General features: G+C 41.0%; 1 protein-coding gene across 4 annotated transcripts in view; it reads right to left on the bottom strand.

Annotated features, from left to right (window-relative positions):
- The window catches only part of LOC140191770 (SWI/SNF complex subunit SMARCC2-like), a 127,065-nt gene that overhangs the window by 75,222 nt on the left and 24,741 nt on the right, over positions 1-27,102 (bottom strand). For all 4 annotated transcript variants that reach the window (XM_072249495.1, XM_072249493.1, XM_072249494.1 and 1 more), the window contains exons 7-8: positions 13,138-13,207; positions 3,528-3,603 (exon numbers count right to left, since the gene is read on the bottom strand). In XM_072249495.1, coding sequence (XP_072105596.1) covers positions 3,528-3,603; positions 13,138-13,207 — 146 coding nt within the window. The remainder of the gene's footprint in view (positions 1-3,527; positions 3,604-13,137; positions 13,208-27,102) is intronic.

Below are 27,102 nucleotides of genomic sequence, written 5' to 3' on the forward strand. Positions count from 1 at the left end.
TTGCATCAAGAGCAAAGGCAACATAATGAAGAGGTGGGTACAATCCTGACCGTCAGCAAGTCAGGGAAAGCTAGTGGAATTAATGACATCTATGCAGAATTCCTCAAGAACCAGGACTCCAAGCTGCATCTTCTTTATTTGCATCCAGCATCCTACATAACAGGATAATCTTAGACATCAAAGAATTTGCCATCCCAAGATCAGGAAAAACAGCAAAGTATTCTGAAAGGGTTTGTCCCATCAGTCATCTATGATCAACAGGCAATTCAAAAACAAGCAATAATAGATTTAGTAGCTGCCGCTTCAAATGTGTGATCTTCAGAAAGAAGTTGCTCTGATCAGGTCTTTGCATTCACTACTAGTACTGAGGCAGTATTCCAGAACAGCTGAAGACGAGAGTTGGCTTTATAGACTCATCACTATACACTCAACGTCCACTTTATTGGGTGCATCTGCACGTTAAGTGCAAATATCAGGCATTCAGGTATCCGGAGGGGAGGAGAAGATGGCGGCGCAACGCAGTGCGTGCAGCCGCTCCAAATTGATATCGTATTTGTTAAATAGGGGCCGTGCACAATCCTGATTTGATGGAAACAGACGTGAGAAACACGGAGGAACATCTGGAGAAACTTCTGAAATGCCTGCTTCACTGCTGCTGCTAATGTGCGATCGAGAATCTCCGGAGGGGAAGGCCCCAAATCCTAGGCTTTGCCTATTGCCGGGGCCGGGGTCGAAGCGCTCAGCAGAGATGGTGCTTGGTGTCGGAGGGCTGGTCGGAGGCTCGAAGTTTTTGGACGGACTCAAGAGTCGGCTGCTTCCAGGATGCTGCATTGGTAAGTTTGCGGCGCTGGAGGTTCATGTCAGGGAGAGTTTCTCCCTTCAACCATCTACGTGAGACGATGGGACTTTCAAGAGACTTTGAGACTTTTTAAAAATCATGCCCATGGTCTGTTCTTTATCAAATTACGGTATTGCTTTGCACTGTTGTAACTATGTTATAATTATGTGGTTTTTGTCAGTTTTTTTTGGTCTTGGTTTGTCTTATGTTTCTGTGATATCATTCTGGAGGAACATTGCTAAATCACAATGAGGAAGAAATGTGATCTAAGTGACTCTGACTATGGAATGATAGTTGGTGCCAGAGGGGGTGGTTTGAGTATCTCAGAAAATGCTGATCTCCTGGGATTTTCATACCCAACAGTCTCTAGAAGAGGGGGCTTCCATGGACCCCTTGGTTAATGGTAAATGTCCATGGCATAAAAAAGGTTGGGAACCCCTGCTCTAGAGTTTATACAGAATGATGCGATAAACAAAGAACATTCAGAAAGCAGCAGTTCTGTGGGCAAAGAGCCTTTAATGAGAGAGGTCAGAGGAGAATGGCCAGACAGGTTCACATGGATAGGAAGGTGACAGTGACTCAAATAACCATCTGTTACAACAGTGGTGTGCAGAACAGCATCTCTGAATGCACGACACGTCGAACCTTGAAGTGGATGAGCTACAGCAGCAGAAGACCACGAACATACATTCAGTGGCTATTTTATTAGGTACCTAATAAAGCGGCCACTGAGTGTATGACATTTTTTTGGTGTGACTGAAACAGTTTAACAATTATTCAAACACTGCACCTGATTTATCAATAGCCTAATGAGCAATCACAGGCTGTGCATCTATTTTGGCAATGGTGAGCTGAATGAGAACACTCAATAGCATATTTGCCACGTGAACCAGTGCTCACATCAGCATTTTCTAACATTTTTAAAAGTCATAAGCCCTGCACCAAATCCTGAAAGCCCTTCTATGTCAATAACATGGCACTATTGATGCAAACATCAACACAAGTAGCAGCAGGAGGGGGAGAGCCCCTCTTCACCTTTCTAATTACTTTATTAAGTATCCCATATGGAGGGCCTCTCTCATTTTCATTTCTCTATACCTGCCATGGTGAAGTTTTCTGATCTCTTCAACCATGAGCAGTGGATCCAGTTCAGTTCTCTCTCATATTGAGCACTGGCTCTAGCTCTGGTCATATCCATGTGGAGCACTGGCCCTAGCTGCGGTCAGGGAGACACATGGGATATATTCAGAAACTGTACACAACAATGAGGGGAGGTAAATGGTAGTCCCAAATATGAAGGGTGTGAGTTATTGGGATAAAACACCAGAGATTTTAGCTGTTTTGCAGAGAAAGGAAACATCTCTGAGATGACTTTATAAAGGGATGCAAAATTCTTGAAGGAATTGTAAAGATAAGTTTGAATCTTACTCCAAACTAAATTGAGAGAGCAGTGCAAGGGTTCACAGGGTCAGACTACCACAATTAAGGACAGATATTAAGATCCTCCAGCAAGTAATCTCCTGGGGAAGAGGCAGAAGAACTTGAAATAATTTATGAACAATTTTACAGCCATTCAACTTGGGGATAGTTTTTCAGGATGCTGGAATTAAGACGGGCAGAAAGCCTTCCTTTCCGAAAGGGAGTAAGCATTTCATGCATTAATTACGCCGAACAATGAAAAACTTGCAACTGAAATGAGAAATTTCAGAGCACTTCTCAATGCTAACTTTGGCTCTATACAGAACATGAATGATTAATAAACTGACTAATGTTACAATCCTAATGAATGGAATAAATGCATGAAAATATGGACATGTTAAAGTGTAATTTTTCAGAATATATCTGTACACTCAGTGGCCACTTTATTAGGTACACCAGTAAACTTACTCATTAAAGTAAATATCTCATCAGTCAATCATATGGCAGTTACTCAATGCATAAAGGCATGCAGACATGGTTGAGAAATTCAGTTGTTGTTCAGACGAAACATCAGAATGAGGAAGAAATGTGATCAAAATAACTTTGACCATGGAATGATTGTTGGTGCCAGATGGGGTGGCTTGAGTATCTCAGAAACTGCTGATTTCTTGGGATTTTCACACACAACAGCCTCTAGAGTTTACAGGGAATGATGTGAAAAACATCCAGTGAGCAGTAGTTCTGTGGGTGAAAATGCCTTATTAATGAGAGAGGTCAGAGAATGGCCATACTGTTTTAACCTAACAGGAAGGCAACAGTAACTTAAATGACCACACGTTACAACAGTGGTGCGCAGAAGAGCATCTCTGAACACACATGTTGAACCTTGAAGTAGATGGGCTACAGCAGAAGACAACGACCATGACCATACACTCAGTGGCCACTTTATTAGGTCTACGAGGTAACTAATAAACTGGCCAGAGTGTATTCTTCATGAATCAATTTTATTACTCTAGAGACTAAATGGTTAAGTGTCAAATGCTGTTAACTACCTAGCTGCAATACCACAGCAAACAGAACAAAACATCACTGTCTTTTCCTGATCTGAGTGCACAACCCAGGTGAATTTGATCAGCCACTGATCACACACTGATTATGGCACCAGGGCTGTGGCCAAAAACCATGATAAATCTTTGGAATTTTCCCTGATAAAATAACACAAATATATATATATATATTTTGACATATCAGAAATTATAGATCTGCAAACCTTCCGGGGTCGTTCAGTTGGTGGGGGGTCCTCAACTGCTGCCTCAATTTCACTGGCTGGAATCCATGTATCGTAACTGGAGGGACACAATGAAGAAATAACCTCAATATCATAGAAGCCCTTATATTTTCACTTAATACGTCATATTAGTACCATAAGCCATTTCTTCACAATCACTCGTTAACAAACTTTATTAAGGCATTAAAATATTTCAGTTCCATCTTCCATTTTGCTTTTCATAATACTTTTTGATCACTCTGATAAATAAACAATTGTCGGAAAATTGTCCTGCTGAAGGGTCTCGGCCTGAAACGTTGACTGTACTCTTTTCCATAGAGGCTGCCTGGCCTGCTGAGTTCATCCAGCATTTTGTATGTGTTAATCAGAAAACTGTATTTACATATTTTACTTGTTGCAATTTTAAATGTGTTCTAAAAATGAATTTCAGTAAAGTATTTCAAAGATTAAGTCAATTTGGATTATTTTTACAGTACAAATGTTCAATGATTCATTTGATATTAAAGGATTGACGGTGGATATGCAATGGCAAGCATTTAAAGGTTGCATGGATGAACTACAACAATTGCTCATCCCAGTTTGGCAAAAGAATAAATCAAGGAAGGTAGTGCACCCGTGGCTGACAAGAGAAATTAGGGATAGTATCAATTCCAAAGAAGAAGCATACAAATTAGCCAGAGAAAGTGGCTCACCTGAGGACTGGGAGAAATTCAGAGTTCAGCAGAGGAGGACAAAGGGCTTAATTAGGAAGGGGAAAAAAGATTATGAGAGAAAACTGGCAGGGAACATAAGAACGGACTGTAAAAGCTTTTATAGATATGTAAAAAGGAAAAGACTGGTAAAGACAAATGTAGGTCCCCTGCAGACAGTAACAGGTGAATTGATTATGGGGAGCAAGGACATGGCAGACCAATTGAATAATTACTTTGGTTCTGTCTTCACTAAGGAGGACATAAATAATCTTCCAGAAATAGTAGGGGACAGAGGGTCCAGTGAGATGGAGGAACTGAGCGAAATACATGTTAGGAGGGAAGTGGTGTTAGGTAAATTGAAGGGATTGAAGGCAGATAAATCCCCAGGGCCAGATGGTCTGCATCCCAGAGTGCTTAAGGAAGTAGCCCAAGAAATAGTGGATGCATTAGTGATAATTTTTCAAAACTCGTTAGATTCTGGACTAGTTCCTGAGGATTGGAGGGTGGCTAATGTAACTCCACTTTTTAAAAAAGGAGGGAGAGAGAAACTGGGGAATTATAGACCGGTTAGCCTAACGTCGGTGGTGGGGAAACTGCTGGAGTCAGTTATCAAGGATGTGATAACAGCACATTTGGAAAGCGGTGAAATGATCGGACAAAGTCAGCATGGATTTGTGAAAGGAAAATCATGTCTGACGAATCTCATAGAATTTTTTGAGGATGTAACTAGTAGAGTGGATAGGGGAGAACCAGTGGATGTGGTATATTTGGATTTTCAGAAGGCTTTTGACAAGGTCCCACACAGGAGATTAGTGTGCTAACTTAAAGCACACGGTATTGGGGGTAAAGTATTGGTGAGGGTGGAGAGTTGGTTAGCAGACAGGAAGCAAAGAGTGGGAATAAACGGGACCTTTTCAGAATGGCAGGCGGTGACTAGTGGGGTACCGCAAGGCTCAGTGCTGGGACCCCAGTTGTTTACAATATATATTAATGACTTGGATGAGGGAATTAAATGCAGCATCTCCAAGTTTGCGGATGACACGAAGCTGGGTGGCAGTGTTAGCTGTGAGGAGGATGCTAAGAGGATGCAGGGTGACTTGGATAGGCTGGGTGAGTGGGCAAATTCATGGCAGATGCAATTTAATGTGGATAAATGTGAAGTTATCCACTTTGGTGGCAAAAATAGGAAAACAGATTATTATCTGAATGGTGGCCAATTAGGAAAAGGGGAGGTGCAACGAGACCTGGGTGTCATTATACACCAGTCATTGAAAGTGGGCATGCAGGTACAGCAGGCGGTGAAAAAGGCAAATGGTATGCTGGCATTTATAGCGAGAGGATTTGAGTACAGGAGCAGGGAGGTACTACTGCAGTTGTACAAGGCCTTGGTGAGACCACACCTGGAGTATTGTGTGCAGTTTTGGTCCCCTAATCTGAGGAAAGACATCCTTGCCATAGAGGGAGTACAAAGAAGGTTCACCAGATTGATTCCTGGAATGGCAGGGCTTTCATATGAAGAAAGACTGGATGAACTGGGCTTGTACTCGTTGGAATTTAGAAGATTGAGGGGGGATCTGATTGAAACGTATAAGATCCTAAAGGGATTGGACAGGCTAGATGCAGGAAGATTGTTCCCGATGTTGGGGAAGTCCAGAACGAGGGGCCACAGTTTGAGGATAGAGGGGAAGCCTTTTAGGACCGAGATTAGGAAAAACTTCTTCACACAGAGAGTGGTGAATCTGTGGAATTCTCTGCCACAGGAAACAGTTGAGGCTAGTTCATTGGCTATATTTAAGAGGGAGTTAGATATGGCCCTTGTGGCTACGGGGGTCAGGGGGTATGGAGGGAAGGCTGGGGCGGGGTTCTGAGTTGGATGATCAGCCATGATCATAATAAATGGCGTTGCAGGCTCGAAGGGCCGAATGGCCTACTCCTGCACCTATTTTCTATATTTCTATGAAACATTTCAAATACAATAACTTGAGATTTGTGGTGAGAGAGAAAGAAAACAAAGATTATTTATACATATAATTATAATGGAAGAAATCTGACAGCAACTTCTGTAGCACAATGTGTAAGTACAGAAGTTCCTGTCAGTAATTTCCTGGAAATCCACAGGGTGCACTGTTTCACTGCCTTCTCCATTAAAATCAGCCAATTGATATTTCAGATATTGTTATTGTAAAAGTGTTGGCACTTGGCCAAGGGGTTAAGGCGTCGGTCTAGTGACCTGAAGGTCACTAGTTCGAGCCTCAGCTGAGGCAGCGAGTTGTGTCCTTGAGCAAGGCACTTAACCACACATTGCTCTGCGACGACACTGGTGCCAAGCTGTATTTGCCCTAGTGCGCTTCCCTTGGATAACATCAGTGGTGTGGAGAGGGGAGACTTGTAGCATGGGCAACTGCCGGTCTTCCATACAACCTTGCCCAGGCCTGTGCCCTGGAAACCTTCCAAGGTGCAAATCCAGGGTCTCACAAGACTAACGGATGCCATAATTATTAATTAACAACTTCTCTCATGCTGTGCATAATAGAAGAAAAACTTAACTGCTTAAAAAGTAACCTCGTTATCTTGTGTCTACTCCGTAATATATTAAAGTGTCACTTAAAAGTTCAGCTTAATTGAAGATCACTCAGTAAGACTGACTACTCAGCCAACTTGAAAACAACTTGAAAAAAATCATGAGGTAACTACAAAAACTGAAGAAGACAGGGCAGCCAGGGGGTAGTGATTGAAGATTTTTTCTGATTGAATGTTTCTTAAACAGTGGTGTACCACAAGGATCAGTGCTGGGACCACTGATGTTTGTCGCATGTATAAATGGCTGATGGGAATGTAGGTAGACTGATTAGAAAGTTTGGTGACAACACAAAAGTTGGTCGAATAATGGATAGTGAAAAAGATTGTGACGGAGGACATAAGATCAGTTACAAAGTTGAGCAGTGCAGTGGCAGATGGAATTTAATCTAGACAAGCATGAGGTAATGCATTTTCAGACATCAAGTACCAACAGGATATTCACAGTAAATGGCAGGGATATTAGGAGAGTTGATATAGAAGGACATTGAAGTGCAAGTTCTTAATTTGTATTAGGGACCGCAAAGGATACTTTTCTTCCAAATACTTAGGAGGAAATTTCTGATCATCAAAGACTGGATCTTGAACATGTAGTCCAAAAGCTTAGGAATAATAGCAGAGTCAAGGGAGATGCTGGAGACACAGAATTAGGTGTCATCAGCATAAATGTGGAAACTGACACCATACTTTTGGATGTTACCAAGAGACAAAACAGATATGAAATTAGGAGGGTCAAGGATAGATTCTTGTGGGACACTAGAGGTAATAGTATGTGAATGAGAAGAGCCCATTGCTCATGATTAACTTAAAGATCTTCTTCTACATGGTTGTTAAAAACAAATGATGCTAAAAGAGCTAAACCTTTCTGACAATTACCCAGATTAGTCACTTAAATAAGATTGAAAAAGTACAGAAAAAATTTACAAGGATGTTGCCGGGACTGGGGGGCCTGAGTTATACAGAAAAATTGAATATGTTAGAACTTTATTCCCTAGAATGCAGAAGATTGAGAGGAGATTTGATAGAGATATATAAAATTATGAGGGACATGGATAGGGTAAGTGCAAGCAGGCTTTTTCCTCTGAGGTTGGGTGAGACTACAACCAGAGGTCATGGTTTAAGGATGAAAGGTGAAATGTTTAAGGGGAACATGTGGGGAAACTTCGTTATTCAGAGAGTAGTGAGAGTGTGGAACGAGCTGCAGCGCAAGCTGTGGATGTGATTTTGATTTCAACATTTACAAACCCCATTTCCAGAAAAGTTGGGATATTTTCCAAAATGCAATAAAAACAAAAATCTGTGATATGTTAATTCATGTGAACCTTTATTTAACTGACAAAAGTACAAAGAAAAGATTTTCAATAGTTTTACTGACCAACTTAATTGTATTTTGTAAACATACACAAATTTAGAATTTGATGGCTGCAACACACTCAACAAAAGTTGGGACAGAGGCATGTTTACCATTGTGTTACATCACCTTTCCTTTTAATAACACTTTTTAATTGTTTTGGAACTGAGGATACTAATTGTAGTAGATTTGCAATTGGAAATTTTGTCCATTCTTGCTTGATATAAGACTACCGCTGCTCAACAGTCTGTGGTCTCCGTTGTCTGATTCTCCTCTTCATGATGCGCCATACATTTTCAATAGGAGATAGATCTGGACTGGCAGCAGGCCAGTCAAGCACACGCACTCTGTGTCTACAAAGCCACACTGTTGTAGCCCGTGCAGAATGTGGTCTGGCATTGTCCTGCTGAAATAAGCATGGACGTCCCAGGAAGAGACGTCGCCTTGATGGCAACATATGTCTCTCTAAAATCCTAATATACGCCTCAGAGTCAATGGTACCTTCACATACATGCAACTCACCCATGCCGTGGGCACTGATGCACCCCCATACCATCACAGATGCTGGCTTTTGCACCTTTCGCTGATAACAATCTGGATGGTCGTTTTCATCTTTGGCACGGAGAACTCGATGCCCGTTTTTTCCGAAAACTAGCTGAAATGTGGACTCGTCTGACCACAGCACACGGTTCCACAGTCTTTCGGTCCATCTGAGATGAGCTCAGGCCCAGAGAACTCACTGGCGTTTCTGCATAGAGTTGATGTATGGATTCCTCCTTGCGTAATACAGTTTCAAGTTGCATTTCTGGATGCAGCGACGGACTGTGTTGAGTGACAATGGTTTTCCGAAGTGCTCCCGAGCCCAGGTGGCTGTAATTGTCACAGTAGCATGATGGTTTCTTAGGCAGTGCCGCCTGAGGGCTCGAAGATCACGCACATTCAACAGTGGTTTCTGACCTTGCCCTTTACTCACTGAGATGTCTCTGAATTCTCTGAATCTTTTCACAATATTATGTACTGTAGATGTTGAAAGACCTAAATTCTCTGCAATCTTGAGTTGAGAAATGTTCCTTTTGAACTGACTAACAATCCTCTCACGAATTTTGGCACAAAGGGGTGAGCCACGACCCATCCTTGCTTGCAAAGACTGAGCCTTTGATGGACGCTACTTTTATACCCAGTCATGATACCTCACCTGCTACCAATTAGCCTGCTTAATGTGGAGTCTTCCAAACCGGTGTTACTTGAATATTCTGTGCACTTTTCAATCTTATTTTAACTCTGTCCCAACTTTTGTTGAGTGTGTTGCAGCCATCAAATTCTAAATTTGTGTATATTTACAAAATACAATTAAGTTGGTCAGTAAAACTATTGAAAATCTTTTCTTTGTACTTTTGTCAGTTAAATAAAGGTTCACGTGAATTAACATATCACAGATTTTTGTTTTTATTGCATTTTGGAAAATGTCCCAACTTTTCTGGAAATAGGGTTTGTAAGAGAGTTTGGATAGGTACATGGAGGGCTATGACCAAGTGCAGGTCAATAGGACTAGGCAGTTTAAATGGTTCGGCATGGAAAGGCCCATTTCTGTGCTGCAGCTTTTTTATGTCTCGAAGAACGGTTTTTTAAAAAATGTAACACACTGTAAGGTTTCACTGATATGTAATGGCTTCTTTGTAATGTTCACTGCTGAGGTAATGGTTTCTCTGTAGCAGCAATGTTTGGGTTATTGCTGGAGATAACAGTATGCATGTAGCCAATAAGAGATTGTGGCGGTGTCTTGTGATTCTGGAAGCAGTTGATTTCGCGGGCTTTTGCCAGAGGGAGAGAGAGAGAGATGAAGAGAGAAGACGCGAATGGAGAGATTTGGTAGACCGCCGGTTGGGGTGGACTCAGAGCGGGTGTCTGAAGGTCAGTGACGCTCGGAGGAGACTGATGGTGGAAGAAGGACTAAGGAACTGCGTGAGCTCCAACTTTGTGCACAGACAGTTTATTATTAAATCTTATGACTTGGGCCCTTTTTCTTTTATATTTTGTTTCTCTACTAACCATATAGTCAAGGTAAGAATTATAAAGCTTAATCATTTAATCACATATTGTGTACTGTTTGTAATTTCGGGGTACTGATTTGTAACAGGGGACACATCGCACAGCACCCACCCAAACGAGATTTCTTAAGTTTGGCCAGGCTGGGGGTTATCACCCCCTATATTAAGCCGCTAGGCGAAGTGAGTGTTACGTAAATATAAGGAAGAACATCACATTTGATACATCTCACCAGTTTCCATCCTTTTCAGCTTCCTACAGCTTAGGTAAAGATTCTAACTTCTCTGGTGACAATACTTACCCAAGACTTATAAAAATGAACTTTCCATTAAAAAGAAAATTCACTACAGTGTAAAAGGTTGTGTAAATCAGGACTGTACAGCTATAGAAACCAGTAACTGTTAGAAAACAAGAAAGGCACAGATGAAGTCAGCTACCACAGATATAATCTATGTGTTTAAACTGCTGAGTGGGCTTATCAACTCAGTGGTCTTGGAACTAACGCCGATGTCTCAGGGTAGGAAGTTCAACTCAACTGCATTGCTTATAAGGATTAGATCTACAAACAGAGATTATATTCTATCCAAAAAACAAGCTGTCTGTCCTCCCATTCATCCATATCAAGATTATGGTGTGGTCCTTTTTGATTCTTAAAAATTAATTTATTATTGTGTGGGACGTCATTGGCAAAACCATAATTTATCCAGCCTATTTTCGATAAAGCGGGAGGTGAACTGCGTTCTACTGCATTCTGTTTTCTCCCACAATGTGCAGAATTTGAAGACTTAGACATGGTGAGGTTATTCCTATGAGGTTATTCATGCTCCTTATGGCTAAGCTTTTAGCTGCCAGAAGACAAATTCCATCACAGGGCACTCAGCCTCTGAACTGCTCTTGTATCCACTGTATTTATGTAACTGGTCCAGTTGAGATTCTGGTCCATGGCGAACACCAAGGAAGTTGCCAATGGTACTGCTATGGAATATCAAGGGTATGTGGTTATCTTTTTCCTTGTTGGAAAGGCAATTATTTAATTGTGAATGTCAATGTTACTTACCATTTATCAGTCCATGTTTGAGTGTTGCTGCATCCTGGAGTTCAAAAGTGGAATTAAACATTTGAAATATTAAAAATCCCCATTTCTCACCTTCTGATGGAAAGGAAGCCACTGATAAATTAAGTTGCAGGTACTTCGGTGCAGGATACTGTCCCAAGGAACTCTTGCAGTGATGGCTTGGGGCTGACTTCTAACAAATTTTCCTTTGTGAGAGCTTTTTCCTTAACTTCAGTTTTACCATAGCTCCTTGATGCTATTTTCAGTCAAGTGCAGCTCATATGTTAAGGGCCGTCACTTTCATCACAACTCTGGAATTCAACTCTTTGGCTATGTTTGGACCAAATCTTTATAATATCGAGAGCAGAGTGATATTGGTAAAATCTAAACTGGACAACAATGAGCAGGTTTTGCAGGTTATTGGCTCTGTCAACTGGTAATAACTGATAGTAGGCTTCTGAAGCTGTAACTAGCAGGAATAGATTTTACTTCTTTAGTGAACAGGACAAACTTATACAATTCTCAAGAGAGCTGAAACAGTGTGGGTAGGGCGATGACCAGTTCTTCTGCTGGGCTTTTGCTATATGTACTGTTTTCATGTTTCTTGACATCACAAGTAATGAATAGAATTAACTGCAGACCATCTTCTGAGCTGGTGAGGAACTCAAGAAAAAGCTGAAAATGATTATCCAACTGGCACTTCTGGCTGAAGATTCCTGTTCTGCTTCAAATCTCTATTTCCTTACTTCCCATTCCTCATCCATGTTGAGTATTATGCAAGGTGATTCAATCAAGTTTACTTTTTTTAAATTTTATTTCATTTTTTTAAAAGCGTATCGTACCAGACATTCAGCAATTCTTGTCTGGCACGTGGTGTCAGGATTAACTGGATCACGTTATGAACGTTCCTGACTCGACCCTTGTATTGTTTTTTACGAGGCCGAGTGGCTAGCTTGACACTCAACCCGGCACGGATGGAAAGCGTGCTTGGGGGTGGCCCGACCTGGATTCGAACTCAGGAACCTTCACTCTGGAGTCCAGCGTTGATCTCACTACGCCACCAACCGCAGTTTACTGAAAACCATCTTTCCGTGACATTTGAAAATTCTCACATCCTTTATCAAACCATTAATCCAGCAGAATATTCAAAAACCAAGATAAGCTATGCAATCACTCAATTAAGTATTTCAAAGCAGAGACTGTGACCCTTTTGTTATATCTGTAGTCCTGATTGTTCGAAATGAAAGGCACAATTGTTCACACAGTAAAATTTCCATAGCACCTCTCCATCACAGAAGTCCAATAATGTCACAGGAAGCTCCTTTTAAGAGGTTAGCTGTCCCAGAAAATTCCCATGGACTGACTGTTCACAGTTAGGGCAGCTAGCCAGTGAGTATATTTTATGTATTTTGATGGTTTTGTGAACTTTTTGATTAAGTAACTTCATTATTATTATTGCCCCAAGGCTCCTGTTGGTGACCCTTGCCCCAGGGGAGTTGCATGGCTCAGCTTGGAAACTCCTCTTTTATAGAAACCTATAATTCACCAGAAAACTTCTCCCTTCACTGAGATGAAGCTGGCCTTTCAGCCTACTGCCTCTCAACCTGAGCAAGAATTAGTTGCTCATATCTCATAATTGCTCTGAACAGAAGTCAAGAGACAGTATCTGTATTTAACATATCATATAAAGAACACTACTTCTGTCAGTGCAAGACTCCAGGAATGCTAGGTTTGATTAAGAGCTCAAATTTTGGTTTGGAGCTAGGTTTTAACTGGTCCATGCTGTTCACATATAGCTTTTTGATATACACAATATATCTAAAGGATATACATGTAACTACCTGACATACTATTTAAAGTGTAGATACATACCTGTCAGGACAATATCCCCAATGTAATAAGACCTGCTTCTCTCGCTTCATTATTGGCCGCACCCACTCTTCTAGGAGAGAAATGTACATGTTAGAGGTATAGGCTACAAATGACAATTCATGCTGTCCAATAACGGCGCTTTTGTAGACAAGAGAAATAAACCTTGACATTCAGCTGCATTTTTTTTTTAAGTAATGGAGTGGAATTTGCAATCTTCCAACTGCTGTTTCAAAAAGCTCTTAAAAACAGTGCAACATCTTTTTACCATTGTTTAAGACTGATGCAAACACAGTGCATCAGTCTAAAACAGCACTAAAAAGGGTGCTTCATACAACATCACTCTGCTTCAGGAGTCCCAACAATCAGAGATTAATTTTCACATGCTAGTGACACATTTCCCTCACAACTCTGATCTGAAAAAAATAGCCCTTAATGGGTCACTGAACTGTACAAACAGCACCCTTCCTGCCCCTGCGAAGTGCTGGCAAGGAATGAGTACATGCTGCTATGAAAGGAGATGGCAGTCTTCTGTCCTCAGGAGCCAAAGGAATCTACACCGACTTTTATAGTCCAAGCCTTTGCCAGACAAACCTTAAGTACCACCTTGCTCTCAGAGTTAATGTCAAGGCCACACCAACGCTCAGAAACCTTGTCCCACTGTCTGTTGAGATATGGCACCAATATCTCTTTGCTGCTTGGTGAAGCACTGCTGAAGTTAAGAAAATTTCTAGTGATAAAGTGAGAAACCTTCCATTTTTGGTCAATATGGCTTTTGTATTCATGCCTACAAGGGGCATATGGGGTGCACTGCAGGGCTCCCAACAGTGTGGGCATTCATAGATGGCACCCATGTCCTTACTGACACCTCCCTGGCAACTTTCCACCATAACTACCACCTTATTTGTCAGATGTCATTCTCCTACTCTGTAGTCATTTCTGATCTGATGAACAGACCAGTTCTGCTTGCTCTGACGTTAGTTAGCCACTGTGTCTTACCCTAGTGCAACAATTTACATATTCTAATAATCCCTCAGTTTGGACCGGTGGGGGATTTTGTTCCTGTAAGATCTGAGGAGGGGCCAGATAAAACAGATCCCAGCCCTCTAGCAACTTGGTCCTGTGAAATAAAACTTCCACCTGAAATGTCCTCAGGGGAAACTCTGCTATATTCTGGTTGGTTTGATAACACCATGAGGGTGTTTCTATCCTCCTGAAGTGAGTGGAAGCTCATTAGCACCACGAAGAAAGGGAAACATAGGAACCTCACCCTGATTCAGTGCTATGCTCCAATAAATGACAGCAATGAAGCAATTCTACCACATACTATAGGTTGAACTAGAGACAGCATCACACCACAACTTCACTGTTGTTATGGGAAATTTGAATACCAGATTTAGGTTACTTCTAATATCTCACTTTTTAAGCAGTCCCTTGAGATTAAAACTGAATTATTTCCACTCTAGTCATGAGAAGTGAAAGATGCCTGCACATAAATTCTTTAATGCAGAGGCCACTGGACATCAGTTACAACATTGACAGACTGAGGTTTTGGTCTAATAGTAAGGAGGCTCAAGCCAATAGGACAAGCTTTGTGTATATACACATACATACACAAACACATACACTGACACCCATTCTTCCTCGTCTCCACTCCCATCTTAATCCTTACTTCTGCTTCCCACCTTCTACAGATGTGCAGCAGAGTATCCTAACAAGCTGCATCACTACATGGTACGGAAACTGCACTGCAGTAGACAAAAAGGCTCTGCAATGGGTATTCAAAACTGCCCTATGCATCACCAGCACTGTCACAAAGGATCCCACCCACATCAGAATGTCCCACTCCCATCAGGGAGGAGGCTACATAGCATCCATGCTAGACCACCAGACTCAAAAACAGTTACTTTCCCCAAGCAGTAAAGTTGAACAACACGTCCATCCACTAACCCATCCCACCACCACTACTTTATCATTTCCTGTCAGTCTTCTTAGTACAGATACTCCTGTACCTAGCATCACTTTATGTACATACAATCAATGTATTATAAGCTATCTTTATGTATTTACATTTGTTGTAATTTTTTTGATTGCATTCTTTATCTTATTGTGTTTTGTTTTTGTGTTGAATCAGATCCGGAGTAACAACTATTTAATTCTCCTTTACACTTGTGTACTGGAAATTACATTAAACAATCTTGAATACCCCTCTTCTTAATTGCCAATTTAGCTGGCTCGATTTTCATGCCATCATAATTCTAAGTTACTCGCCTTGGACGAACAATCGTTCCAGTCAAACAGTGTAAAACTCTAATATATAACGAAGTGTAGTAATTAACCCTATCGCATTGTTTCAGCGCTCTGCAGTATCCAAGGGTATCCCGGGAGGCAGAGGCAGCATGTGGGAATCTCGTGGCGAGAAGGCTGCAGGGTGCGAGCCAATGTTCAACTCCATTTCACCCATTTAAAGCTTCCATTGTTCGCTGATTGTTTGCCTTTTGATCACTGGTGCGATCACTCTGCAATGGAGAGGGGAAACTGCCTTTTTATCGCTGGTGATATCACTCTGCTACAGAGATGGGAGACTGCCATCTTACGACCGGTGGGATCACTCTGCTACAGAGAGGGAAAGGCCTGCCACTGTGCCCAGAGAATGTTACCCAGGTTTTCTGTGTTTTGGATATGGACTTGGACTTCAGGACAAAGGAGATGGTGATGGACTAAGCCTGCACTGTTCCCTGTTAATACTGATGGTGAGGACGTGGATGTGGTGAGAATCTACAAGTACCTGGAGGTGCACATGGATGATAAGACTTGAGTGAAGCACCAACACGGAGGCTGTATACAAGAAGGGTCAGAGTCACTGCTACTTCCTGAGGAGACTGAGGTCCTTTGGAGTATGTACATCTCTCCTTCACATGTTCTACCAGTCTGTTGTCGCCAGTACAATCTTACATGCAGTGGTGTGTCGGGGCAATAGCATCAACACGGTAATGCCAATGGGCTCAATAAACTGATTAGAAAGGCTGGCTCTGTTATAGGAGTCAAACTGGACACACTGGAGGCTGTGGCAGAACAAAGGGCCCTACGGAAAATCCTGGCAATTCTGGGCAATGTTTCTCATCCCCTGCATGCCACCTTGGCTTAGTCTATTACTAAAAGTGCTCCTCTGTTCAGCCAACTGCACTGCTCTAAAGAGCGCTAGAAGAGGTCATTCTTCCCCTTGGCCATTATGCTCTATAATGGTCAACCTATAGCCAAGGAAGTGATGACATCCTCCTGTTAGACTGCTTGAGGTAACTTTTTTAAAAAATTCTTTCTTACTTCTCTTCCAATGTTTATATCTGTGCACTTGTAATGCTACTGTGACACTGTAATTTACTTTGGGATCAATAAGGTACCTATAGACTTTTTTTTTCAGCCTTTTAGTTTTTATATTCTATGTTTTTCACCCAATCTTTTTTGGGTCTTTTTGTGTGCATTGGACAAAACCATGCTCTCTGATTGGCTACAGAACACATCGTTTTAAAACCTATCCAACTAGGTAAATATTTATATAATATTTTTGAAATTAAAAGCAACATTTTTATAATATTAGTGACTGCAGGAAAGGACCTAGTCATCAGGTGCAAGATATTTCTCAGTCCTGCTGGTGTGGCTATACTGCCACTCTGCAGCAGTTACCTGAACTATATTTCACTTTACGTACACATTAAAAATGGACTGTGCTCAAAGATACAATGTACAAATGTAGAAGTATAAATGCACCTACAAAACACTCACCCTGACAACTACATCTCTGTGTGGTTGTATTAAGTTGTGCGTAGAGCCTGGGTACTCTCACGCATGGAGTGTCTCTACATGGTAAGGCTCTGCTTGTTCCTAATGTTATGAAGGACCTAGCCATATTACCACAAAATGCCCTGATCAATCGGACCATGCCATACCACCTGTCCTAGTACAAAATTCTATGCAGAAACACCTTTGAGCAAATATCTACATATTGCCACAAGGACCTGCAGAAAAAAGAGACAACAGATCCTGTTGTATAGCTCCTCCTGCAGATTGTTAAAGCCATTTGGCAAAACTTTCTGAAAAGCATGAAGACATTATTTGGCTGATGGTATAAAGGACCGTCCCTAATAGATCCTCTGTACAGAACCAGACCATTTCTACATGTTGCCCTCAAGATGTGGTGAGACAGTCCTTCTTCTTCCAAAATGTTTATCTGTTAAGAAGGCCTGGACAGGGATACAGTGATCTTTCCTGAACAGTTGCATGATACAGGGCTACGGGTCGTTTTCCCAGACACACAATGAGAGATAATCAACTCTGACTGGTCTGCTGAAATATACTGGTCTTCAAGTGATTGAAAATAAAATAGTAAAATAAAACTTTATCTTGTCTCGCAAGACAATCCGGGTATCCTTGGATGCATTATGAGGTCAAGTCCCTTTTGAAGGCTAGAGCTGCAGCTTTTAGGTCCGGGAATACCAGTCGCTACACGGAATCCAGGCGTGAACTCTGGAAAGCCATTAAGGGCGCCAAGAGGCATTATCGAGCCAAGTTGGAAGCCCAGGTTAACCAGAGGGATGCCGGTAGACTATGGCAGGGTCTAAATGAGATCACTGGGCGCAAAAAAAAAGGCTGGGAATATCAATAACTGTGGCGCTTCTCTTCTTGACAAACTTAACTTATTCTACACAAGATTCGAACAGAAGAGGAGCGCCCCGTTCCCTCCGGATGAACCGGACCTGGTGGCATCGAGATTCATCGTCACTGAGGAGGACGTGAGAGGGGCCTTCCCGAAGATAAATCCAAGGAAGGCAACGGGCCCAGATGGCGTCCCAGGACGGGTTCTCCGGGCCTGTGCAAGCGAGTTAGCTGGAGTGTTTGCTTACATCTTCAACCGCTACTTGCTTCAGTCTAAGATCCCCTCGTGTTTTAAGAAGGCAACGATAATCCCAGTGCCGAAGAAGAGCAAGGTGGCTTGCCTGAATGACTATCGACATGTGGCTCTGACATCAATTGCTATGATGTGCTTCAAGCAATTGGTTATGGCACACATCAACCACAGCCTACTGGTCAACCTCGACACTTTGTAATTCGCCTACCGGAGCAACAGGTCAATGGTAGATGCCATCTCTCTGGCCCTACATTCCTCCTTAGAACACCTGGAGAATAAAGATGCATACGTAAGGCTCCTTTTCATTGACTACAGCTCTGCCTTTAATACCATCATTCCAAATAAACTGATTCCTAAGCTCTGGAATCTGGGCCTCAGCACTCAGATCTGCAGCTGGATCTTCAACTTCCTCACAGATAGGACCCAGGCTGTAAAAATAGGGGACAAGCTCTCTTCTACAATCACTCTGAGCACCGGTGCCCCACAAGGCTGTGTACTCAGCCCCCTGCTGTACTCACTGTACACCCATGATTGTGTAGCCAAGTTTCCATCAAACTCAATATATAAGTTTGCTGATGACACAACAATTGTAGGCCTTATCTAGGGTAATGATGAGTTTGAGTACAGAGAGGAAATTAAGAACCTGGTGGCATGGTGTGAAGACAATAACTTATCCCTCTACGTCAGCAAGACGAAGGAATTGGTTGTTGACTTCAGAAGGAGTAGCGGACCGCACAACCCAATTTACATTGGTGGTGCGCAAGTGGAACAGGTCAAGAGCTTTAAGTTCCTCGGGGTCAATATCACAAATGACCTGACTTGGTCCAACCAAGCAGAGTCCACTGCCAAGAAGGCCCACCAGCTCCTTTACTTCCTGAGAAAGCTAAAGAAATTTGGCCTGTCCCCTAAAACCCTCACTAATTTTTATAGATGCACCGTAGAAAGCGTTCTTCTGGGGTGCATCACAACCTGGTACGGAAGTTGTCCTGTCCAAGACCAGAAGAAGTTGCAGAAGATCGGGAACACGCCGCAGCACATCACACAAGCCAATCTTCCGTCCTTGGACTCACTTTACACAGCACGCTGTCGGAGCAGTGCTGCCAGGATAATCAAGGACACGACCCACCCAGCCAACACACTTTTCCTCCCTCTTCCCTCCGGGAGAAGGCTCAGGAGCTTGAAGACTCATACGGCCAGATTTGGGAACAGCTTCTTTCCAACTGTGATAAGACTGCTGAACAGATCCTGACCTGGATCTGGGCCGTACCCTCCAAATATCCGGACCTGCCTCTTGGTTTTTTTGCACTACCTTACTTTCCCTTTTCTATTTTCTATTTATGATTTATAATTTCAATTCTTAATATTTACTATCAATTTGTACTCCGGGGAGCGCAAAGCGCAGAATCAAATATCACTGTGATGATTGTACGCTCTAGTATCAATTGTTTGACGACAATGAAGTATGGAGGTGTGCATGATTGAAGATTGAGATGGACACATTCCACATCTAGCACTATGTGCTAAAAGATGCACTGAAGTTTAGTGCAACTGTCGTCACGATGGCCACAATTTAACGTCCTCCCATTATTGCATGCTGAGGGGTCGGAGCACATGCCAGAATCCCTCAGAATGCACAAGAAGTTTATTTAAAAAAAATTAATACCATACTGATATAATATAAATTTTTGAAGTGTAATGATCACTCTTGTATTAAGAATGGTGATTAGTGTATTGTATTCATAAAATTTGCAAATGTTCCAAGTTACATTTTGAAAGGGAGATATAATCAAAACAATGATCTTACAGTCCGATGGTAAAGGTTGGCATTGAATAATGATGAACAATTATACTGGACAAGATCAGGAAGTAGAATCAGTAAGGTGGAGAAGCAATACACAAGGCAAAGGAAAACCAGCAACTGTAGTGTCTAAGCTCTCTAACAGGAGCTATGCTGCTTAGGCAATTTGTTTTTATTTGATAGGGTGAATGCTGAGAGGATATGCCTTTAGTAGGGGTATCCGGGGAGGATTGTTTCAGCGTAAGGAGTTACATAATTTAAATGGAGATGAGGTGGGGTTTCTCTCTCAGAGGGTTATGAATCTTTGGAACTCTATAGCAGAGAAGTGTGTGGGTTGAGTATATTCAAAGTGGAGAATGAAAGACACTTAAACTATTAGGGTGTACAAAATAATCAAAGGGCATGGGAAAAGCAAATGAAAAAGGCGTTTGGGTTAAGATCAGATATGCATTAATATGATTGAACAGCAAAGCAGAGCCAAGTGATTAATTGGCCTACTCCTACTCCTGTTTCTCAGATTTCTTTTGATCCAGTTTTAATCTCGAAATAGGATGCAACTGCAACAAAGATAATGCCATAACTATGAAAGTTTTAACATATTTACCAAATCTCTGTCTCCTGTTATTAATTCACCAGCCTTGAACTCTAGGTCTCATACCTACCTTAGTTACTTTATTTAAGAAAATATCCATAGAAGCACTTATTGTTCATGTTGATATTACAAGCAAGTTTTCTTTCAAAATCAATTTTCTCTCTTGACCTTCATAGTGTTTCACTGCTGGATTCACAACACAGAGCTCTCAGTAAACACACACCTTACACATGCCCATTTACACAAACAAACAAACACACACACACACGTCATTCTGTTGTCGTTGCGCTGAGAGCACGCACTTCAATGTCCTCCCCTGTATGTTCTCATAATGGGTCCTAAACTGAGCTAATGCACTCAGGTTGGCTTTACGATGGCTTTTCCACCATACACAGTGGAATATTCCATTTCTTTAGTAATGGGGATATGTAAATGTTTGATTTTTGACGTACGTAATAAACATCCTTGCAATGAAGTGCTGAGCAACTCCAGCCATTTTTTCCTTTGGTCATAATCCACGTATCTAACATTCCCAAATAGAAAATTCAGAGACCCTTCATAGAACCACTAACAAGCAAATTTCTTTCTGTTTTGATTTCACTAGATTGATTCCAAGGTTGAGACCATTGTCCCATAAAGAGAGATCCAGAAGAATGGAATCAATCATACTGAAATAAAATTCTGAGAAGGCTTGACTAGATGGTGAAAGGCTGTAGGTGATTCTGATGGAGATGAAGGGAAATTTCTTGATGTAGAAGATAGTGAATTTTTGAAATTCTCTACCTCACACATCTCCAAATGGTCAGTTGTTCAGCATTTAAAAATCCTTGGACAATAAAGGATTCAAGGGATATGGGGAAATGACAATCAGCCATAATATTGAATGCCTTTCCAGGATCAAGGTTCGTAAGGACTACACTTGTTACTACTCCTACTTCTTTAGTTCCTGTGTGCGCTGATATTCTCTTCCTAAAATTTATTGAATCAAAGTGTTTCATTAAAACAACACGTATTACAAGCCAGACTAATCTTCAGATTTATGGCATAGAATTTCCAGCAGGGATGAATAGCCCAAACTCATTGTTTTCTCTTTCAATTTTCCAGTTATTTCTGAAGACATTACAACCTGCAATAATTACAAGCATAGCTGAGTCGAAAACTGCTCACTTTATTGACAAAAGCAAAAAAAAACTGCCTTATTCACCTCTGAAAATCTCTTAAGCTTTTATTTTACATTTAGCACACATCTGTTCCTCACATTGTACCATCAGATTCTAATTCAGAATCAGGTTTATTATCACCAGCATGTGATTTTGATAACCTTCTCAGTGATCACAAATTCTATAATCAGTTCCTAAAACAATGTTTAAATAGCAGTGCTGCAAACCTATGTATTATCATAAGTTTCTAAAATTTAGAAACAACATCCCACTGTGCACCTAAATCCACTGCAGAGCTAATCATTTTGGTATCAGAACTTAGAAATAAGGAAGGGAAATAAAAAGTAAAAAAAAATGACATAAACACGAGATTTTGTGATGCTGAAAATCCAGAGATACACACACAAAATGCTGGACAAAATCAGGTTAGGCAGCATATATGTTCATGAATAAACAGTCGACGTTTTGGGCCAAGACCCTTCATCAGGGCTGGAGAGGAAAGGGGAAGATGCCAGAATAAGGTGGGGGAGGGGAAGGCTAGAAGGTGATAGGTGAAAAAGATAAAGGGCTGGAGAAGGAATCGGATAGGAAAGGAGAGTGGACCATGGAAGAAGGGGAAGGAGGAGGGGCATCAGGGGGAGGTGATAGGCAGGTGAGAAAAGGTAAGAAGCCACAGTGAGATATTGAAGAGGGAAAGTAGAGGGAAAGTAATGCTAATGTGACACTGCAATTTCTTTTGGGATCAACAAAATATCTGTCTATGAATTACTTGAGGGGCATCAAAGGTGGAAGTCAACTGGAAATTTCAACACTTTGCTTGATCTCAATCCATTAGACTTTGGGATCTGAAGCTAATGATAATATATTACAATGAAAGACCATGGACCCAAAACATTAATGCTATTTTCCTCTCCACAGATGCTGTCTGACCTGATGAGTATTTCCAGCATCTGCAGTATTTTGCTTTTGTATTACATATTTTTGTCCTTCCTCTAATGGATCTGTCCACCAATGGGATAGGATGTACTTGGGGAGGACAAACAAGATTTGTTATATTTGTCAACACTGTTGTTTTTAACTTACTGAACCTCTCTAAAGATATTAGCAGCTATCATTTTGAAATGTTAACAGGGCTGACATTTTCTGGGATTTACCCTAATGACTGTGATTCGGGAATTGTTATTTTCCATTATTATTTCTCATTTCTTTACAACACAGCAGGAGACATTCAGCACTTCGGGTCTATGCCAGCTATACCATTCCCCCACTTGTTCCATTATCTATGATCACTAACATACCAATCAATTCCCTCCCCTGCTCCAGTAGTTCTCCAACAGAAACTTTGATAAATTTGCATTCAATTAATTGGATATCAGAGGGTCAATTAAAGTATTTTCTGGTTGAGCTGGACTTGGACAGGTGCAAAGCCTAGGGATAGAGAAAAAAACATTAAGATGAGAAGGGAAGAAAAACAATAATGTGGGAGCAGAAAGTAAATAATGGGGCACATCCAGGAAACAAACTGATGGAAGGATTCACTGAGCATTACCAGAGTATTCAACAATTAAGGGCCAATTTCAAGGATAGGGCTGTGAAGAACCAGGAGAATATCTAGAGTGACATTGAGATTTTTTTCTTTGAATGTTTCTTTGTTATGAAAACAATGGAAGTAAGACATAGGAGCAGAATTATGTCATGTGGCCCATCGAGTCTGCTCTACAGGGAAATGAGGTACACTTCAGACAATCAGATTCACTTGCTGGTATTGTTAATCAGAGGAGAGAAGTTACAACGTTAAACTATTTTAATGAAACTCATTGCTGGCCAGGACAGAATTGGTCTTCAATTTCAATTAAATATTTGAAGAGCAAGCCTGGTCAAAATCTGTCCTGATTCCACAAACAAAATATCCCATTACTGTAAATTTTCAACAACGTACTTATGTGAAGTACAAAACCAATATACCAAAGTAAAAAACAAATGATCCGATCATTAAGTTCTTGAGATAAGTGTATGCTTTTCACAAGTGCAATGACCAGTAATCATACTTATTTAAAGTTTACTACCATTGTGAAATGTTCCCTAGATATCCCATGTTTTTCAAAGGGAAAGAGTTCACTATTATTTTTGGCTGGTGGCCCAATCGAATCGAGGGAAGAGGCTATATACAGGTTGGGATGAGAGATTTAAAAAGCAGCACTCGTGGGTCTTTGGCCTTTTTGCAGTCCAATCGAATCTCAATTCATTAGCAAGGGCAAATGAAAATAAGGTAGGGACAAGCAGAGTTGCCACTGTGTGAGTGGACCTGTGTAAGAGTAGCGAGGCTTTGGCTCAACAGGGTTAGCACGGTAAGTTTCTGGTAAATCTCTTCTTCTGCATTCTTCATCAGTTAGTGCAGTGAAGTGGCTCAAGGGGCTGTGCTGTGTGAGATGTGAGAATCCTGGGAGACCTCCAGCCTCCTGGATAACATCTGCACCAGGTGCACCGAGCTGCAGCTTCTCTGAGAAAGTGTTAAGGAACTGGACCTGCAGCTCAATGACCTTTGGTTCATACAGGAAACTAAGTAGGTGATAGATAGGACCTATAGGGATATACTCACCCCAAAGTTCCAGGAGGCAGGTACCCCGGTGACTGTCAAGAGAGGGAAAGGAAAAGGACAGCCAGTGCAGAGTTCCCCTGTGGCCATTCCCCTCAATAATAAATATTCTGCTTTGGATACTGTTGAGGGGTACAACCTCCTGAGGTGAGCTGTAGTGACCAGGTTCTGACAATGAGTCTGGTGCTGTAACTCAGAAAGGAAATGGGGAGAAGAAGACTACAGTAGTGATAGGGGATTCCACAGTTAGAGGCGTTGACACTAGATTCTGTGGACATGAAAGAGACCCAGATGGTATGTTGCCTCCTAGGTGCCAGGGTCAGAGATGTCACGGATTCAGTCCATGGCATTCCAATGGGCGAGCAGCCAGAAGTCTTTGGTACATGTTGACACTAATGACATAGGTAGAATCCTGAAGAGCAAATTTAAGATTTAGGGAGCCAAGTAAAGCTGAAAAGCAGGACCCCAAGGATCGTAATCTCTGGATTGCTGCCTGTGCCACGTACCAGTGAGGGTAAGAATAGGATGATTTGGCAGGTGAATGCGTGACTGAGGAACTGGTGCAGGGGGCAGGGGTTCAGATTTCTGGATCATTCTGATCTCTTCTGGAGAAGGTATGACCTGTACAAAAAGGGACGGGTTATACCTGAACCCAAGGGTGACCAATATCTTTGCTGGCAGATTTGCTAGAGCCATTAGGGAGGATTTAAACTAAATTGACAGGGGGGTGGGAAACAGACTGATAGGGCTGAGGATGGGGCAGTTGGTGTACAACTAGATGCAGCGTGCAGTGAAACTGAGGAAGGACAGGCAGATGATGGGGCAAAATTGCAGTCAGTGGGATGAGTTGCAATATAACATGGGGACAAAATCTTTTTTTTAATTTTATTTTTATTTGGATAAGGAATTCACAAATATCATGTACTTTTTTCACACATATAACCTTTTCCATTTTTTTATATGCATAAAACTACAATTATTTATACATTCTTAAGTACACATTGAGATGATATAAAAGGAAAATAAAAATTTAAATAGGTAATTATGTACTGTGGTAAATCTAACCTATTAGGCTAAATAATGGAATTAGTTATTAAGAAAAATGGTAATAATAGTTTCCATATAACCCTTCTGGACCATTTTCACTGGTCCAAAATGTTGTATATAAGCCTATGTATCAACCATTGTAGGTGTTTATATCCTAATTTGTTCATGCTTGCTCCTGCCCGCAGACATAATTATCCAATCCCTATGTACTTACTTACTTAATTTTTTCACTTTTTTATCCCTTTCCCAAATCTTTCCCTTTACTTGTGTTAATTCTCTATTTTCCAAAAGAAAACAAAAAAAACAAACATTTAGACTAGGGGTGCTTACGTTAGCAATATTACTGTGTTGATGAGAAGAGCAGTATAAATCATTAGGAGAGTCATCTAAAGTCTGCTCGCATTGGGGTTATATATTCAATCTATTTATTCCAGATTTGATAAAATTTTTCTTTTTGAATTCTCAGGGAGTAAGTCAACTTTTCCATTTTAAATATTTCCAAGATAATTTCGTGCCAATCTTCTAATGTAGGTGGTATTGGATTTAGCCACTTTCTAGTGATTGATTTCTTACTTGCCGCTAAGAGGGCCTGCAGCAACTTAATATCTTCCTTCTGTTCAAGAAACAATACATGCCCCAAATAGAGCGTCTCAAAGTTCAGAAGTATCTGGGACCTAAGTACCTTAACTAATGTTCTATGAATACCTTCTCAAAATAGACTTAATTTAGGGCAATCCCAAAAAATATGAAAATGATTTGCCTCCTTGGAGCCGCACCTTCTCCAACACATCACATTTGTATCTTTATATTTTTCCTGATATGGGGTCTTGAAGTATCTTATAATGTTTTTCCAACAATGTTCTCTCCAAGTCAAAGAATTAGTCGAGGACCATTGAAAGCTGCAGATTTTCTCCCAAGCCTCCTCTGAAAGTACCAACCCCGCTTCTTTCTCCCACTTCTCTTTAATATACAGTGTATTTACATTTTTAGCATGGGAGAGTGCATTATATAATCGAGAAACTGATTTACTAGGTATTGAACTGTAAGCCGAATTCAGAATCTTGAAAAATTCTAATTCTACTGTTGATAGGTCTGTATATCTACAACTCTGGTTAACATAGTTTCGTACTTGAAGGTACATAAAAAGGTCATTATGTTCTAGGCCATGTTTGTCCTGCAGGATTTGGAAACTTTGTAATACTCTTTTATCTATAAATGAGAGGTAGGTTGTAAGACCTTTCTTTATCCATAGCTCAAATCTTTTATCTCCTCTGTTGGGAAGGAATTCGGTATCATATGCACACCATCCAAAGAGTTTTAACATGTTATTAATTCCACATGAATTAACCACCTTCTGCCATACTTTTAATGTAAGATTTATCCAAGCGTTTTTAAATTTTTCCAACTGGGCCATCAATCCTTTGTCAGCTATTGAGGCCTGAAGAGGAAAACTGTCAACTAATCCAAATTCTATTTCCTTCCATCTAGCCTTATATTCCCTATTACACCAATATAACAGAGGGGTTATCTGTGAGGCATAAAAATAATTTCTCAGGCAAAGAAGAACCATACCTCCTCCTTCCTTCCCTAACTGTAAGGTGTCATATCGAATTCTAGGTTTCTTTCCTTGCCAAATGAAGCGGGAAATCCATTTGTCCCATTCCCTGAATTGATTATCATCCACCTCCACCGGTAAAGTACGGAAAAGATACGATAACCGAGGAAGAATATTCATTTTTATAGTATTTATCCTTGAATTTAAACTTTAAAAGGGGATAAGATTCCATCTATGCATATCTGCTTTTATCTCTGAGATTAATGGCCCATAATTTACCTGTGACAGTGTTGAAAGATCCTTCGGCAGGGTTA

The sequence above is a fragment of the Mobula birostris genome, chromosome X, assembly GCF_030028105.1.
Source record: "Mobula birostris isolate sMobBir1 chromosome X, sMobBir1.hap1, whole genome shotgun sequence".
NCBI classification, from domain to species: Eukaryota; Metazoa; Chordata; class Chondrichthyes; order Myliobatiformes; family Myliobatidae; genus Mobula; species Mobula birostris.